The sequence below is a fragment of the Leuresthes tenuis genome, unplaced genomic scaffold (assembly GCF_036924035.1).
Source record: "Leuresthes tenuis unplaced genomic scaffold, fLeuTen1.0.hap1 SCAF_12, whole genome shotgun sequence".
Lineage (NCBI taxonomy): Eukaryota > Metazoa > Chordata > Actinopteri > Atheriniformes > Atherinopsidae > Leuresthes > Leuresthes tenuis.
The window spans coordinates 3,333,170-3,351,937 of NW_027325366.1; the positions used below are offsets into that span (position 1 = coordinate 3,333,170).

Sequence of the window (18,768 nt, forward strand, 5' to 3'; positions counted from 1 at the left end):
TGGAGAGTTCCTTCACTTTTGACAGGCGAAAATAGTAAAAATGAAAAGAATGAAATAAAACTCAGACCAGTGTTTGGAAAAAAAAACTGTTTACGCTCATTTTAGTGTATAGTGTATATAGTGTAACTGTTACAAGGAACACTTGATGCACATAGGTGGAAATACACACAACTCTGCAAGCCACATCTGACCTGGCAGACCAAAGTGGGGCGAGACTCGCCAGTTGTTTCCAGTTTTAGCCGACAAACAAGACACTCATGCGACCGACGGAGTCTTACCAGGCGCAACATAATAACCCAGATATCCTCAGACATAAAAGGAACATCCGGAAGAGGAGCTCTCTCCATTTCTCTCCTGCAGATCTCCACCACAGTGCTTTTTTTTGCTAGTTTCCGGCTAGGACAACTACTTCTTCTACTTAATTACAACCACTAGCAGCATACTGGTGACGTGATACAGCCTCGTTTATTTGCTTCAAACCACTCAATGTCTGGTACACATTTCTTTTTCCTGCTTTATAAAGATAACTTTAGATTTGCTTCACTATGTAATGGAAAGCCCAGTTATAGACCAGTGCAGTCAGCGTCTGTATTTGCACAGTCCCAAAACAAATGACCAGCTAAATGTGATGCAGTGAACCGAAACTAAAACCTTTAAAACTGAGGTGTTACTCAGCTTCGCTTTGGTGTGGACAGACTGTCACAGCCATCATTATTCATGGGAAGGATGCAATTTATTATAATCATCAGTATAAGCTGACCCCAGCTTCTGCAGTCCAGAAAAGATGGCCGCAGATAAATTATGGTCTGATTTTGATTGGCTGCATTGTGTCAGGGCTGCACGGTGGTGTGGTGGTTAGCCTCACAGCAGAGAGGGTTCAACTCCCGGCTGGTTCTTTCTGTCTGCATGTTCTCCCTGTGTATGTGTGGCTTCTCTCCAGGTACTCCAGCTTCCTCCCAACGCCCAAACACATGCATGTCAGGTTAACTGGTGACTCTAAATTGTCCTTAGGAGTGAATGTGAGCGTGGACGGTTGTTTGTCTCTGTGTGGGCCTGTGAGACGCATCTGTCCAGGTTGTTCCCTGCCTCTCACACAATGACATCTGGGTTAGGCTCCAGCCCCACTGGGACCCTGAATTGGGTTAAGAGGGTATAGAAAATGCATGAATGGATGGATGCATTGTATCACTTCTGTTGATTTAATTCATCATTATTATTATTATTATTTTCTATTCAGTGACCAATGGCAGTTATTCTCACATGGAAGAAGAAGAGGAGGAGGGGCTGTGCGGACATGATACTGAGACCAGCATCTTTAACCAACACTCCAATTTACAGGAAAGGTGTGTGTTAGTGCATGTACTTTCTTCCACAGTTGTCACACAGGAAGCGGTGGGTATGAATGGTATTTCAAACCAAACGATGGCTTTCTCATGTTGTATTCAATCTCTGTGTGCAAGCTGTTGTCATCGTTTGGGAAGATTCATGCGGGTCAAATAGTTTTTATAGGTTACAGTATATGTCTATAAGTGAATGAAACATTCATTTGTGTTATTATTGCATCCAGTTCCAGTAGAAACAGTTTGATACCTCTGTGGTTCTGCTTTAACAAGCTCAGCCCATCTCAGTTCCATCTAACATGGATGCTAGTTCATGGCTCAGTTTGCACGATGTCTTCGTGATGGTCATACAGCGTGAATTAGTTCAGAAGAAAAATGTGTGCTGTTTTTGATCTGTTTCAGGGAACACTGTCGAAAATCTTGCCCAGCTCAGCCCCAGTCTCTGAGCCAGAACCAGAACCAGTGGCAGGTCCAGCACATCAAAGCCTCTAAGAGCATGGATCTGGGTACGACTCAGAGCCAGCATCCCAATGGTGGGAAGAATTTTTTATGATCATCTGCTGTGCATGTGTGACTACATGCATCTTCTCACTCTGAGTATTCCTGCTGATGCATGGCTGCTGCACTGGTAGCACACTCATCACAGCCACATGCAGACTCACACCACTGCAGGCTTGTATACAAAAATGTGGGATCTGTTGCACATTATCTGTAATTGTTAAAATATGTTTAGTCTATTTTTGTGTGTTTGGTTGCTTTTTTATGTGCTAACTTACTTACATTGTAGTAGAAATAGAAGATCAGAATGCTTTCTGGGGCTTGACAAATGATGTGCTGTGGTGCCTCTTCATTGATGAATGCTCTGTTTCTTTCTTAACTCTCACATAGTTTTTGATGAACCGAGTGAAAACAAAAAAAGCATAAAATGCAGTGCAGAATTTGAAGTCGGAGTCATTATGATCTTTCATTTCTACACACAAATGTCAGAGCTCCACTTCGCCTGACGTTTTTAACCACCTCTTGTTCTCTGATTGCTGATATTCAGATGCAAGAGTTGAGTGCCATTTCAGTCACTCTGAAAAAGTCCATTCAGAAATACACACGTGTACGTGCACATAATTTTGTCTGCGCTTTTGCATGCATCAGTGTAATATGACAGCGAAGCAACAGCACAACAAAAGCCTATTGTTTCAAATGTCACTTTCTTCAGACCTCCTCCTCAAGTTTGCTTTGCTGCCAGATGTGTGTGCGTGTGTGTGTTTGTGTGAGAAAGTTGGACAAAAGAGAAGGAGACGTTCGTTTGAACTGCACAGACATCCATTTCTAGAGTTTTACATCACCTCGTTTGTATTTTTATACACTTGATCAACAAATGTCCAGCCAGCAAATCAGGATTTGATACATGAGTCCTTGAATGGTATGTGTTTTCATCACCAAAACATCTACGCTGTCTTTATTAATGGTGAATGAGTGAGATTTAGCAACGATTACTATGTTGCTGTTTTGTTTTTTTCAACAAATGATGTAGAGGGGATGACCTTTGGGGATAGACCTTATCCTTTCAGACGAGCCTAACATCCTGCTTGATCCCTCTGACTTTTTCTTATATGCAACATTTCCCTGGTGCTGATGCTAAGAAAATGCACGTTTTTATTCGGAACAGACCTGCAATGAAACATAGCAAGAGTTTAGTGTGCAATGAAAAGAAAAGAGAGGATTTTTTGGAGCAAAAAATACTGTTTATAATACACCAGCAACACAAAAGCTTTAACCACCCTATAATGTTGGTCAAAACCGTATTGTATATGTATATATAGACATACATGTACAAATACACTCACATATATGCATATAATGCACACGACTAACCGCAACATTAGTCGGCGAATATCTCTTCGTTCTCACAGACTTCTCTGCATCACCATGTTATTCAGATTTTGCTCATTAGCAGTGTATGTAAATGCACACTGTGAGTTATTCACAATCATATCCACTCCATCACAGCACATGTGGATTGTTGACTAATAGAGCTCTGAAGAATATTACTTACACACACACACGCACACGCACGCACGCAGATGTCACCATAATGGTGTAATATCTCTCACTTAAAATGCGATCAGAGTTGGACATGAAAAAATAGTTGGAGAGTTTCTTGCAGAATGAATTTTAAACTTAATTCATTCGCAGCCTGTTTAACTTGGCACATTTTAATTAAAGTGATCATTCAGAGTCAGGTGGTTTGGCTTCGCCACAAAGTGGGAAAACAATAATGAGTTGGCACAGTTAGATTTAAGTATTAACTCACTGAAGATGATTACACCTTCGATTGTTGAGTTTAGCAAGCATCTGAGACTCTTTATGCTGAAGATATGATCCATGGAAACATATCATTTAGGCTCATACACTAACAGACCAGTATGCATATCTTATATCTTATATATGTCTGTAATATTTCTTGGTGTCGCGCACGTGCTTTAACAACGTTAAATGACCAGCACAGCTTTTGGCAACAATTTCACGCTCAGTTTTGACTGATAGAGCTCGTCTATGGTGTGTCTGTTAAATGACTTAATTTTCGTTTCATTTGTCCTGATTTAATTTTTCAACTCAACCCAATTTAAAAATTCAACGACTGTTTGAATTTGGCTATAAATTGTGAATTTCAGCTGTATCTTTTTTCTCTCTCTGCCCTCACCGCAGTCTGTGTTTGTCTCTCTCTTTCCCAGCCGTCTTTCTTTTGAATCCCCGTAAACTGATTTTGCTTTGAATATAAAGAAAACCTCTTTCTTTTAAGATCAGAATCATATCTGACATACTCATAGCATGTCGTCTGTTCTATTTTTGATAGAAAAGTAGTATGGCCATGGCAAGGAGGTAGACTGTCACCCCTCCAGCTGTAAGTTTCACCAATTTTTGAGTGGTGAGAGTGGGAATCAAACAACCGGTTACTGGACGACCCACTCTAACCACTCATCCACGGCCGCCCTTCAATTCAGTTCAGTTCAGTTCAGGAGAAGTTTATGTAGACCAATCAAACAAACGAATCATCTTTAAGGTATTTGGTTTGTTTAAACTTGATTATTAGGTTCCACCCTGATGTGTCTATATATATATATATATATATATGTGTGTGTGTGTAAAAGCTGAAACACAGCCCAGAGTATCACTTGTGATTCACAAACTACTTGGCTGGATGAGAAGTCATGTTGCTTCACCGCAGACAGATGCTGCCAGATAAACACATATGCTGTTACATTTTAGGCTTGCTTTTTCATTAGAAAAACATTTGCTCGGTTTGTGTGTGTGTGTGTGTGTGTGTGTGTGTGTGTGTTGGTGCAGTGCTACCAGTCAATGTCTTACTTTGTTGGCTTTAGAAAGGAGGGGAAGTGGAGCAACAGAAAAATGAGGGAAAAGAAGAATTAACTCTGAGAATGGTGATCAAAGGAGGGACAGGGAGTGCAGAGTGGCGAGTCGCAAAAGAAAAATGAAAACACTGATGGAGAGACATGAGGGTAAAGGGCAGAAGGTGAGAGGGATAGATGAGGGGCAGTGGCAAAAAACTGAAAGACAGAAGGGAGGGTGGATGAAAAATGAAGTGAGAGTAAAGGGAGGAAGGACGAGGGCTTCAGTAGCAGTGAAGCCAACATCACAAGAAAGAAGGGCAGATACCCTTCTGTCTTGTAAAATGAGATGGAGAGAATAACAGTTGAGAGACTGATGGCCTGAGCAGAAGGAGCAGAGAAATCTGAAGAAATGGAAAATGTAGACGCCAAGAGAATGGCGCAATCACCATGGCAATGTAAAACATTTGAGCGTGTCTTGCATCAACTTGAGTTTCATGTGTTTCAGTGGCAGACGAGAGCAACGTTGGATCCCTGGATGGAGACACAGCCGGTGAGTCAAAACATGAGTTTCTAGGCCTTTTCTTTTCCTTTGTTTTTTATTGATATAAACCTTTCAAGCCGTGACTGATGCACCTTTGTTATGCATCGGTGTCATGTGTGAAAGTACATATGTGGCATGGAGGGTCAAAGTTTATCCACCGCTGATGGTAACAGAAGTGAAAGAAGCTTTGTGTGAAAGGGCGAGCTGGCATTGTGGAACTCACCGCTCTAATCAACCATGCTGATGTGACTCGGCTGATGCCACAAAGCTGCTTTGATGTGTGAAAGCACACGCTGATGCGGGGCTGATCCTTCTTTTTTGATACATGCGAATTACCAAAGAGCAGCAGCAGGAGGTTAATGCAAACATTTATTTTTTTTTTGCTGACAAGCCACAACTGATCTGTGAAAAGGGCTTCTGACCGACTTAAAATGCACACATGTGCAAACTGCTAATAAAAAGCCCAAAAAATGTCATCAAAATGTGTTGATACACAGAGCAAAGGATGAAGAGAGGTAAAAAGAAAAAAATGGGTTAGCAGAAAAAGAAGACCAAAGAAACAATAGCTCTCTCAGAGAACATGAATAAGATAAGCAAAAGAAAGAGTTTTTCATGTCTAGTTGTTAGAGAGTCTTTGAATCACAAAAAGCCTGAAGACAGCGAACAAGCATAACACGAATTAAGTATGGTGGCCCTGAGGATCAAAACACGACGACATCTCAGAAAACACGACAACGTTTCAGAAAACACAACGTTTCAGAAAACACAACAACGTTTCAGAAAACACAACATTTCAGAAAACACAACATTTCAGAAAACACAACATTTCAGAAAACACGACGACATTTAAGAAAACACGACGACATTTAAGAAAACACGACGACATTTAAGAAAACACGACGACATTTAAGAAAACACGACGACATTTCAGAAAACACGACGACATTTCAGAAAACACGACGACATTTCAGAAAACACGACGACATTTCATAACACACGACGACATTTAAGAAAACACGACAACATTTAAGAAACACGATGACATTTCAGAAAACACGACGACATTTCAGAAAACACGACGACATTTCAGAAAACACGACGACATTTAAGAAAACACGACGACATTTCAGAAAACACGACGACATTTCAGAAAACACGACGACATTTAAGAAAACACGACGACATTTAAGAAAACACGACGACATTTCAGAAAACACGACGACATTTCAGAAAACACGACGACATTTCAGAAAACACGACGACATTTCAGAAAACACGACGACATTTCAGAAAACACGACGACATTTCAGAAAACACGACGACATTTCAGAAACACGACGACATTTCAGAAAACACGACGACATTTCAGAAAACACGACGACATTTCAGAAAACACGACGACATTTCAGAAAACACGACGACATTTAAGAAAACACGACGACATTTCAGAAAACACGACGACATTTCAGAAAACACGACGACATTTCAGAAAACACGACGACATTTCAGAAAACACGACGACATTTCAGAAAACACGACGACATTTCAGAAAACACGACGACATTTCAGAAAACACGACAACATTTAAGAAACACGACGACATTTCAGAAAACACGACAACATTTCAGAAAACACAACATTTAAGAAAACACAACAATATTTCAGATTATTAACGGAAAGGTTAGGGACCATGGGGACAACACTTCTTGCTTGTGATTGGACAAACCCAAGTTAGGCGACATATAATTTCCTGTTACTCTCAGCAGCGTCCTTGTGGCAATTTTAAACCCAGTTTGAAAGGATGGAAAAGGAGCTTGAATTGATAAGAGTATTTTTTTTAAAAAAAGGACATACATATGATGTAATTCGCGATATGCTCTGGACCCATCATGATATTAAAATGTCCCGTGGGAAAGATTGAGGAGTGAGGAGACAGGGTGGCTACTTTTTGCCAACTGAAGCCAGACGGGCCACTGTATCAGAGCTGTGCGGACAGCTGTTTGGGTACAGAACAATGTGGCTGACCTTAAAACAGAAATGGTCTGTGTGTCAAATGGGAGACGGTAAAGTGTAGTTTATGCTTCTCCGTCAATTCGACAGCGTAGCTACGGCGTCGACATGGACCCCTACGCCGTAGCCTGACGTGCACCTCCAAAAAATCCTAACTACGCGTTGCGTTGACGCAGACGCAGACCGCAAGGGCTGTGATTGGTCCGCTCAGAACATAATTTCTGGCAGTTGCTTTTTCCGATCTTAATGGCTGTACATGGCGAAGAAGCTCGTCAAATCTGCCCAGTGACATTCGAAAGTATCGAAAGTGCATTTGTTCATCCAGGTCCCTCAGTGGGTGAACTGTGTTGTAAATTGACCCGTTCCCAGAGTAAAGCAAGGCAAGACAAGTTTGTAGAGCCCAATTCGTACACAAGGCAATTCAAAGTGCTTTACAGCTACATAAAATCACAAGAAGGCAAATAAAATCATTCCAAAAACATAAAAAAATAATCATTAATTAATTAAATTAAAAGAGAAGAGTGCTCCACATAAAATCTGGAACAGGAAATGAAACGTCGCCAGACTTGGGTTCGTCCAATCGCAAACAAGAAGTGCTGTCCCCATGGTCCCTAACCTTTCCATAATCTGAAATGTTGTTGTGTTTTGACCCTCAGGGCCACCGTAATTAAGAGAGATCTTAGTTGCACATTGTAAGCAAAGGCTAGCCTGTGTTGTCCAACTCAACAAACGTCAGTGACTTCTTGTAGCAGGATAACGCACCCTGCCACCCTGCATAGATGGTTCAAGGATGCTTTGAGGAACACAGCGATGTGTTTGAGGTGTTGACTTGGCATCCAGATTCTCCAGACCTCAATCCAACCAAGCATCTGAAGGATGTGCAGGGCAAAAACATCTGTTCCAAAGGATCTGTTTGTGGTTTCGTACCTTCAGAGGTCTTGTGGAGTCCATGGTTCGACAGGGTCAGGGCTGTTTTGGTAGTAAATAGAAGAACTACTCAGAATTATAATAGTATTGTATTACAATGAATTGGATTGGACCTGTAGTTGGCTTGAACTGTCTTTTAAGTGCCTTAAGATGACATTTGTTGTACTTTGGCGCTGAATTGAATTGAATTGAACTGAATTGAATATTAAGCGAGTTGTTATGACGTAATGACCTATTTATATTTCCATGTGCTCAGGTGCTCTTCTTGTGTGAAGGAATTGTTTAATCAATAGTGGCTCTACTGACGCTTGATTTGCTTTTGCAATAAAAAAAATTTAAAGTGTAATGAATTGAAAATAAAAAGATAAAATAAAGAATAGTATACTTTTCTTTTCTTTTTCCTCTCTCCAGCTGTATTTGCATTCCACTTCATATTTGCTTTTGCATCTCGCCTCTTCTGTCCTATATGTTCCTTGCTGCTTTGGATGAATTAAGGAGGTTTGTCAAGAGTACAAAGCATAGATGTAAGTGAATTCATAAAAGGACTAGAGAGAAAGCTACTTTTTAAGGATGGGCAAGGGTTTCTTAATGGTAAGAGAGGAGGAGATGTGACATGACATTCATCTGAAAGAGAGGCTCAGGTGCAGACATGCTGCTGCTTCAAGAGCTCTCTCCTTAGTGGCCTGCAAATGTATCTTTTTTTGCAAGCTGGATCTCAAACTTTTCTCTTCGCCTTGAAGTCTCCCCTATTTGATTTGTTGCCACTTGAATTTAAGAGCACTCCTCATTCCACTCGATGCAAGTCTGTCTTGCGTTTTTTTTTTTTGCCAATCAGCCTTTTTCCACATTCTGCTATATTTCAGTTTTAGATCTGGTGGTACAGACTTATTAGGTCCAGACTCGTTCAGAGAGTGCCAGCACGGTGATATATGGAGCATAGCAAAAATTGTATGGAAAAAATGCAATACATATATATACACACATGAACTTAAGAGACCTCCCGTTCTGAATCCATAGGGTTTAATATGACGTCGGCCCTCAGAGTGCACTGTTCTATGCTGCTGTCTGCTGGGGGACTGGCCCTACAGACAAAAGCTGCAGGCGCCGCCTGGACAAACTGGTGAAAATGGCCAGTTATGTGGTAGGCAGGGAGCTGGACCCTCTCAGGGCTGTGGTGGAGCAGCGGATGAGCAGGAAGTTCTATTCTATGATGGAGAACAATAAACACCCCCTGCACAGCATCCTGGCAGGACAGAGGAGCAGCTGCAGTGAGAGGCTCATCTCCCCACGGGGATGAATAAAGTATTTTCTATTCTATATACAAATATACATATATATATAAGGTACATGTTTTCCTTCTCATTCAGTCGTCAGTCTGGGTTGGGAGCTGAAATGTTGCTGTATCACAGATAGATGACCATGTGAGGCAGAACTTGGGACAGTTGTTTCATGTGATCTGGACTGATGTGGAGAGGCTGACCGGGAAACATCCTGCATTGGAAAAGACGAGTGCTTCATAGGGATTGAAATATTGAAGGCTTTTTGAGGGGAACAAATTAAAACCAATACTGTACACCTCAGGAACTGGTCATATAAGGATTTTTTTCTATGTCAACAGATATTAGTTGTTAATTGGTGTAAATTTTGATGACTTTTGTGTACATTCCTGCATGTATGAACAAATTTAATCTCACCGACAGCTCGCAATTAGGGTTAAACAGCATGACACGTTTATGGAACACGGCTGTATTTACTTGTTTGCCCGGAGGCGGCTTATATTTCCTTAAATTAGATTGCCTTTACTCTACCTCACTATTGACTGAAGCTTGTGTTTTTACACCTATATACAACCCCAGTCTCAGAGAATTAGGAAGGTTGTGCAAAGTGTAAATAAAAACAGAATGATTTACATATCCAATAAAGCAATACTTTATTCTCAATAGAACATAGAAAACATACCAAATGTTGACAGTGAGATATTGAACTTTTCCATGAAGAAAAAGCAACAAGTTCCTCCAGCTGCTTCATTTTAGTTCCGCTTACTTTTCCATCCTTTTGTTGACCAAATCCCAACTCCTCTGAGATGTGTTGCTGCCATCAAATCTAAGACTATCTAATGTTTTTCCAAACATAGTAAAATGCTCTACAATATGTATAAAGAGCAAAAAGAAATGTACGCTGTCTATGCCTCTTTGTTCGGTGACTTTGTTCTGTGTTGCTGAAATTTAGGACACGAGCAGACAAAATGGCAGTTTCCATTGATTTAACTTAGTTAGTTTATTGTCACTCACTCTCAACAGACGGGTTCCAAAATTCCTGGTCTTAGTTATGTTTTCTTTCATGATATGCCTGCTGAATGTCCTGTGAAGTCTCTGAGCCCCCCCCCCCCCCCCCCCCCATCTTCTTGTTTATTCCACTCCTGGTTGATTTCCAGATTTTTTATGCTTTTTGCTGAACTACTTTGACACATTCTCTGTACTGTACCTGTTGCTTGTCAGTGTGTCTCCTGTTTAAGAACGCTACACAGGCCAGAGAGCTGCTGGAGCACGTGAGCCTGGCAAGCTTTTTCCAACCCACTTTCCATGCCTCTAATATATTTTTTTCCCAGCTGAGCTGCATCCAGCAGCTCTGTGGTGGGATGTCAGACAGCTGCGTGGATATGGTGAGGGATGGGAGTGCGGGTGGGGTCCTGGAAAATGTGCAGTTTAAAGACAGCGATTTCTGGGAATGCTGTTTCCAGACTCCAAGAAAGCACTGAGCAACTGCTCAGCAAAGCCACATATTCACACAATTGCACCTTGATGGTAATGTTACAATAGTGGACAGTCTCCATCGTTCAAGTCTGAGACATTTGCAGTATGATTTGGGAGAATTTTGGATTCAGAATGATGGAAACCGGACACTGTATTTCATGTTAATTTTTCATTTGACTTGAAAGCCTCTGAGGAAGCTGAGCTGAGCTAATTTTTATGAACTTTAAGAATCAACACTCACACCACATAAAAAAAGTCCCGGTTTGGCATCTTAACAAATTGAGTCTGTGAGTGCTTGTGGTCAGACATGCCTCACATGTCTGTGGTGGAAGCTCCATCATGCCAATAATATTTCATCTGTGGAAGAGGGAACATATTTAGAATAAATTTCAAGTAGCTCCTGCATGTGCAGTGGAGCTATATGGTCAAGAAGAGTGTCTGTACTATATTGAAAACTATGTTCCTTTGACAGATTTTCTCCTTAAACCACTTGAAATAGGACATTGCAGCCACATGCATGCATACAAAAGCTGTTGACAGGACATAAAAGAAACAGTTGCAGCTGTCTTTCTTTCACTGTGTTTTCCTTGGATGATTAAGACAGCCTGGAGCCCTCTGTGTGTTAGTGTTAGCCTCTCACAGTCACTGTATGAGAGACATTTTCTTGTGAGAGTAAAGGGTGAACAGTTAAAATCCAGAGAAATGATGCAAAGCTTGTTAGGGAGTGTTTCTAGGTTTCTTTACTTTAATGTGTGTGAGAGCGTTTAATTCCTGGCAAACTGTGTCTATACGTGTGAGGAGACACTAGCCAAGCTTTTTCTAATGCAGTAAACTGGTATTAAACTGCTGCAACGCTCGCCTGCTTTTGTTGTAGTTCTCTGTCTTTGTGTTTGCTTCCTCTGCCTGCTCTCTGTCTCCGTCTCTTTCACGCTCTCACTCACTCTTTTCTCTGCCAACGCCATTCAGGCTTAGCGGCTGGCAAACAGGCAGAGAAGCTTAGGACGGACAACAACTCTCTGAGAATGTCTCTGTGTGGATGTGTCAGGGGGCCGTGTGATGCTGAGGGACACTGGTGCAGACCATTGTCTGAATCTCTCCCCAGTGGAACTTTGACTTTGAAAAGCGCCACACACTGACGAGTCTCTGCCAAAACTGTGTCTGTAGAGAGCGGCATCTCTCTGTCCCCTCCTGCTTCCTTTGCTCTGTGATTGTCTCTTCGTTCCTCTGTACATCTCTCTCCTTCTCTGGGATTTTCTGTTTTCTTTTTTCTGTTGTCTTCCAGCCTCTTTGGCTCGAGCAGACTTTGCTTTGGATGTAACCTGAAAGCCACCTTGTTAGGCCGATGAGGATTGATGGATTAATTTGTCACAAGGAGAGAAGCTCAATTTGTGTGCCTGTGTGTCAGTGTGGGTGTGTGCAGATGCAACACAATACCGCCATTAGCTCTTCACAACTGTCATTAGACGAAGAGTTCAAACAGCTGAACTCAGCATTCCCTGTTTTTCATTTCACTATACATTATGTGTTTGTGTTGAAGTTCGATCTTGAATAAATTTCACAAGTGTGTGTTCTCTCCTTCGTATCTGCCTTTTTGTCGTTTGCTTAGCACACACACTGATGTTTCATTGTCTTTGTGTGCACTGTATGCTGCTTCTCTGTATATTGAATGACCTTTGACCCCTCTCCATCTACCCCAGTAAGCCAATAAAGGTGAGCAGTAATCACGAGATGGTCAGTGCTGTCGGTTCTTGCTGGTATAGCCATTCATCTCTCTCATGCTTTATACAGCAATCACTGACATGAACTGTTCTCTGCATTTTATCACGCTCAAGAGAGAAGGAAGGCTATTCATTTCTCTGTCTTTACCGCACAGTTCTGCAAAATATCTGCCACTGTACACAGAACGGGAGGCGTTTCTAACGTTTAAGAGTTGCTTCTACTGCATTTACATTATTTTGTATTTTTAGAGGAGAATGTATTTTTCCACAGACGGTCTTTGCAAAAGCATTAAGAACTGACAAAATATGGAAAAAGTGAAGTAGCTTCCTGCCCTGTGTTGCTGGATTTTGGAAAAAAAGATGGAGTCCAGTTGTCAGGAAGGATGTACAATCTACAGTGAGCAGGACTTTCTATTTAATCAAGTATGAGGAACTGGAATACCATGCAGATGGAAAAAAAAAAAGAAATGTTGTATGTTTGTATAAGTTATTAGTTCAGTATTTAGTGTCTAACATCGTTCTCAGCTCAGTTAGACGTGTTTAGACTAAGAAACCTTTAAAGTTTCACTTTAAGCCAACACATTAAACGTTTTGTTTGTGCATTTAAGCTTGATGTAAGATCAGTGATCTCTCTCTGACGAACCTGAGTGGGCAGACGCTGAAGCATCGCCGACAGCTGACCTTGACTTTTGTTTCAGTCAGGCCTGGTGCCATCTTTTTTTTGATTGTCGTGTCCCAGTGCAACTTCACATGCGTTAAACTGAGAGGAGAACGTCACCTTGATGACAGTTACTCTTGCTGACATGAATTGCTTTTCATTCACCCATATTTCACTGTGTTCCAACATTTGCGCCCCCTTCTTTTTCTGTGTTTTAAGGGTAGCAGCTGTTAAACTCAAGGAACTTGCATTTTATTAGGTGAACTCCATTTTTGTGGACAGCTTGTAACATTACCCTTTTGAAATGAGTTTACTGGTTTGTGCACAGCAAAAAGGTGGCCTTCACAGATTCCAGCACCACTAATCTAATGCTGCTAATGGCATAACATGAACAGAAAATGACAACATTTTAATCACGGTTATTAGAAGGGTAATTAATCATCAATCATGACATCCGGTGGGAAGATTCAGTAAATATTGAGAGATGATATGTTTTCACGGCCTGTGCTGCTTGTTCAGTTATTATGGAGCCCTGTGGTACAGCGCAGCCTTATTTCTGTCAGGAGGTGGGAAACACACACACCGCTTCATGTTACACTGTTAATTACATTAATGATCTTCTCTCCACATCCCACACTATCTCACAGCGGTTGCACACCTGTGCACCGACAGATATTTGCTTGAAAAATAATGCGGGATGGGTTATTATCTGAGGAATTCGATGTTTGGGTCCTTCGGTATGTTTCACGGCTGGGTTTGGAGATGTGTGGACTGTGATATACTGCTTCTCTTGAACATGTGGGAACTTCCACTGATGGGACAGAGAGAGAAGCTGGATTGTGGCTTTACTGAAAAGTCTAGTTTCTCTGTGTTCATTATTTGAAAAGTAAAACTCATAAATAGATGGAAGCATGATTCAGTTCACCAAAAGTTTGGGGCTCTTCATAAGTCTGCTGGCTTTGTAACTGGAGCCTGCTGCTAAGCAGCTCCTTGGTGTACTAATGGCTTTGAAAGTAGCCCGTTGCTTTTCTGCCAACAAAGCGCGTTGGGATAGCTTGGCATTCTTCCTCTTTATGTTTTTGTCTTGAATTTTTAACATATTTTTTGTTTGTTTTCTCTCCTACTTTGTCTTTGCCCTGTCATCTTTCCCTTCCTCTCCCTTTCAGTCCCAGGATTGTTGTCTTAGTTTTTCCTTGTGCATTCTCTGTTTGTTTTCCTACCCCCACCCTGCCCATCCCCCTCAAACCATTTTGATATTCTTGTCTTGCTTGCCATCCTTCTCTCCCTAAAAGCAGCTTAATTCTATCATCTTACAGTTGGACAGCAGTAATTACATTTCTGACACAAATCCTGCTACTCGCAGCAAAAATGTTTGTGAGAGACTGTGTGTTTGAGTCTGTGACTACATATTCATCACCCTGCTTGTGTTGTAGTATCTGTGATTTTGTGCGAGTACATTCTCTGATTAACCAGCCAAACACCACAAAGCTATTTATAACCCTATTTAGGTCATCCTACTACCAACTGCTTTCCACGCAGTGTGGACCCAGAAATTGGTGCACATGCTGGGTGCTCATCTGTTTTAGGCTTTTTAAACTTCCAAGAGTTGTCCTGAAACTATGAAGATCAGGACTGAACCTTGGTCTTACCTTCTGATTGATGCTGCTTTTTAACTTTCGTAAAGCACAAATAAAATGATCACGTCGTGGCATAGATTGCACGTCATGACTGGTATTTGGAAGACATGTTGTTTACATGCACTGGTGATGTGAAGAGAAACAGCAAGGGCCCTCTCATCGGGGCCTGTCCTTTTATATCCGTTTGGTGTATAGTCGCCGTTAAGGCAGCTACGCCCTGTGCAATTTCAGCTGTCTTATAAGTCAAGCCACACTGTGCAACAGGCATGTGATAAACTTGGGTGGGACATTATGGCAGATGTGTGCAGACTGTACAATGAAGAAACCAGCTGAATTGTACCAGGCTGTAACTGTGAAAAGCAACAAGGATTAAAAGTTAGATTTTTATTAGCTGATGGACTGAAGGTAACTGCCCTGTTTACTGTAATATCTCTTTGGATTTGCAGGAAGTTCTAATCCCTCTGCTATTTCTGTCCATGCTGCGTCTTTTTTTATGCGGCCATGGTCTGAGCTGAAGGTCACATTATACTGACAAGACTTGTGCTGCAACATCTCAGCCATATGTGCTTCTTTGTTTCATCCCATTTGGCTTCCATCTCCACTGTTCAGGTTTGTTTTGGTTTTTACACAGTGAGGCCAGTGTAGCAGTGATCACTCAACGCCACACAGAGGAGACGTGGGTCGCGGCAGCCACACTCAAGGACGATCATCTTACATTTCTGACACTGTCAGAAATTTCTCTCTCAGTATTTTTGGTCGCAAGACCTTCACAACAGCAGTCTTTGAACCTCTTTTTGTGCGATGCTGGACTGCCATTTTTAATCCTAATCAAAAATATTCCACAATAATTCATGTTGGTCATCTGTCAGCTGGGATGGCTGAGAATCATACATTGTATACCGGGCTTAGAGGGACAGAGTCAGTCTGTGTATTAGCTTTTAATCCCAGATGTCTCTGGTGAAAGTTTGTAAAACTGCTGTGGGAAATCTGAGCACAAATCTAGGCATGTCTCATGATCTTCAGTCTGCTTGCTCATTTTTTTGTTGTTTATGACTGAAACCAAAATGTCAGATGTTGGTTTAGTCACTTGTGTTCTGAGAATGTCCTTGGCAAATGCAAACATGTTGGCTTGAGGAGTGAAAGGCCTCAGATTAGGGTGTGAATGAACAAAATAATACAGGGAAAAACCTGGATGAGTTTAATCATGGATCTGGTGGAGTGATTCAGATATTACCAGCAGCCCTAATCCATTCAATTTGGAGCTTTTCAACTATGGATGAGCTCTTGAAAGGGGTGCATTATACCTTCCTTAACATCACCTCACATAACATAGCCCTTGAATCAAAGATTTGCTTTTGCATGCAATTTATTATAAGTACATTTTGCTTCCAATATGTAGCCAAAGTTACAAAGTCCTATCGAGCTGATGGATAGTATAAAGATAGTTAATAATGGTGATGCCAAATGTAGACATTACAATGTCTTAATACTCCAGCATTCATGAAAAGATAGGAGTGACTCATTACAAAGGAGATGAGAGAGTTCATTTGGGCATAAACTCTCTTACTGACCCACAAAGATACTCAGTTGTGCTGACAGAGGAAATAACAGGCTTTGATTGGCCGTGAACTGAGAATGTGTTTGGCCAACATATTACCAATGACATTGGATGGCTAGTGTATGGCTAACACCACCACAGCTAAAATAAATGCATTTTCACATGTGCGACTGAAATATTAATTGGATTATTCCACACACACAGGTTAGTTGCCATGCCCTCTGTGCCCAACTGGTACTTTCTATATCAAAAAAACATTTGAAGCTTTAATTCAGTGCATGAGGGTTCTGACTGGTGATAGAACACGGTAACAGTATGTGCTGCATTTCTGAGAGTTTATATTTGTTCAGCCACAGCATCACCACAGGGTTGATTCAGCATAGATTAATCACATACAGTAGCCCTGTGATGTTTAATAATTCAGTCTGCCTCTGAATGTCATTTGGACTGTGTTTATGGATGAAAGTCTCACACACTGTGGCCTTTGTCCGTCTCCTCTCCAAGCAGCAGGCTTACATTATGCATGTGCATACTTTCACTGTGTCTTATCACTCTGTGTGCGATTCTGTGTGTTTGGTTAATGGTTGTTTAAATGGATGTGGAAGACACATCAACCCTCTCATCTCCTTTGCTCTGAAAATGCACACACACAAAAAGCAGCAGTGTGTATAGGGAATCATTAGCTAAAGTGATGCAAGTTTAGCTATCATGAATCAAAGTGGCATCATATCGACAAGCCACAGCCAGCAAGGAATCCAAAATGTGTGTGTGTGTGTGTGTGTGTGTGTATAAGGATTACCAGTATTTTGAGCTGGCAGCAGGCCCAGCCTTCCTCTCTTCCTCTCCATTTTTCTCTGTCCTCCTCCCTGCCACCAGGGTTTTCCCTAGTGATATTCCCTGCAGGAAATTTAATTTGCTCCCTCCCTGTTGCCGTGCCTACAGACCGTTCTCCCCCCATCTTACCCACCATCAGTGTCTTCCCTGTTTTTGGTGGCAGACAGTGACAATCATATTACTTCTTGCCCCCAATCCTGCTTTTTTTTCTTTGTCTTACAAATAGTAATCCCCAAAAGTAGTGGAAAAATCACAGTGGGGCCTGTAGCTGAGCTTGATCCAACTTCTGCAGCCGGCATGCCATTAGCTTTAGCTGGCTTTGTGCTGCAGGATAGCAACAATTACTAGGTGGTCTGCTTAGTAAAGAGCCTGCCAGGTACACTCTGTTCACAACTTCTGAACTATGTTTAGTACACTGAGAATCTTAAGCTTCTCATCAAGTGTAATCTCTGTTTCGTTCTCATCTGAATACTTCCACCATTGCTCTGTAATGTCAGCCTTTGCAAACCCCTTCATCATCCTTTCTGCTACATCCCTCCCTCCCTGAGTAATGCCTCTCACAGTATACTTGCTATGATGGATGGAGCGCCAGTAACAGTGAAACAGACCTTACATCCATCACAACAACAGCATAGTTTAGTGCATCACACTTTTTTGATTTGCCTTGCTCTCCAGAGTTCAGCCACATCATGTTTTTTTCTGGCCCGGAGTCGGAGCCTCCGTGGGCTTTTGTTAAACCCACTCACAGCAAGGCAGTGCGGGGCTGTTTCTTCCGTGTACGTTGGGATTTGTTTTTTTTGTTACTGCTGCTATGATACTATAACAACTCTTTTTTTTTTGCTCTCAACAGCAACCTCAACTCCCGTGGAACTCGGCCCGACCCTTGGCTTGAAGAAGTCCAGTTCCTTGGAGAGTCTCCAGACAGCCATGTCAGAGGTTAACAGGAAAAGCGAGCTCCTTCCATTCCATCGTCCTCGCCCCAATATGGTCAGGGGACGAGGCTGCAATGAGAGCTTCCGAGCAGCTATTGACAAATCCTACGATGGGCCAGCTGAAGAAGATGATGGTAAGGGACATGAAGTGTGCCTCAGTGTGGTAAATTAGAGGCACACATCTATGAATATGTATGTAGTTTCTGTAGCAAACAGATGTTTGGGCTCCCAAGATCAAAGTTGCCCTCATTGTGTTCAAAAAGCTAGATTATTTCTCACTTTATTATTATGTCATTTTCTTAATCACACGTTAATCTTCAGATTTTTTTATTGCGAGTGGGGCGATTACCTTTACATTTTCTCACATTTAACTGAATTAATTCCTTCATCTGCCACTGAGTGCAACAAGCCCAGATCATGATTGTTCCACTGCTGTGCTTGAAAGGTCAGGGGTAGTTGTTTTCATTTTCTCCAAAGATATATTTGCTCATTGCTCCCAAAAACCTCCACTGC

At 41.6% G+C, this 18,768-nt stretch overlaps 1 protein-coding gene across 2 annotated transcripts in view; it reads left to right on the plus strand.

Moving 5' to 3' along the window:
* The window catches only part of pard3bb (par-3 family cell polarity regulator beta b), a 200,558-nt gene that overhangs the window by 91,466 nt on the left and 90,324 nt on the right, over positions 1-18,768 (plus strand). The window contains exons 15-18 of one of the 2 annotated variants that reach the window (XM_072397832.1): positions 1,238-1,343; positions 1,743-1,873; positions 5,193-5,237; positions 18,174-18,389. In XM_072397832.1, the coding sequence (XP_072253933.1) occupies positions 1,238-1,343; positions 1,743-1,873; positions 5,193-5,237; positions 18,174-18,389 (498 nt within the window). The remainder of the gene's footprint in view (positions 1-1,237; positions 1,344-1,742; positions 1,874-5,192; positions 5,238-18,173; positions 18,390-18,768) is intronic. The other variant, XM_072397833.1, reaches the window with a different exon arrangement.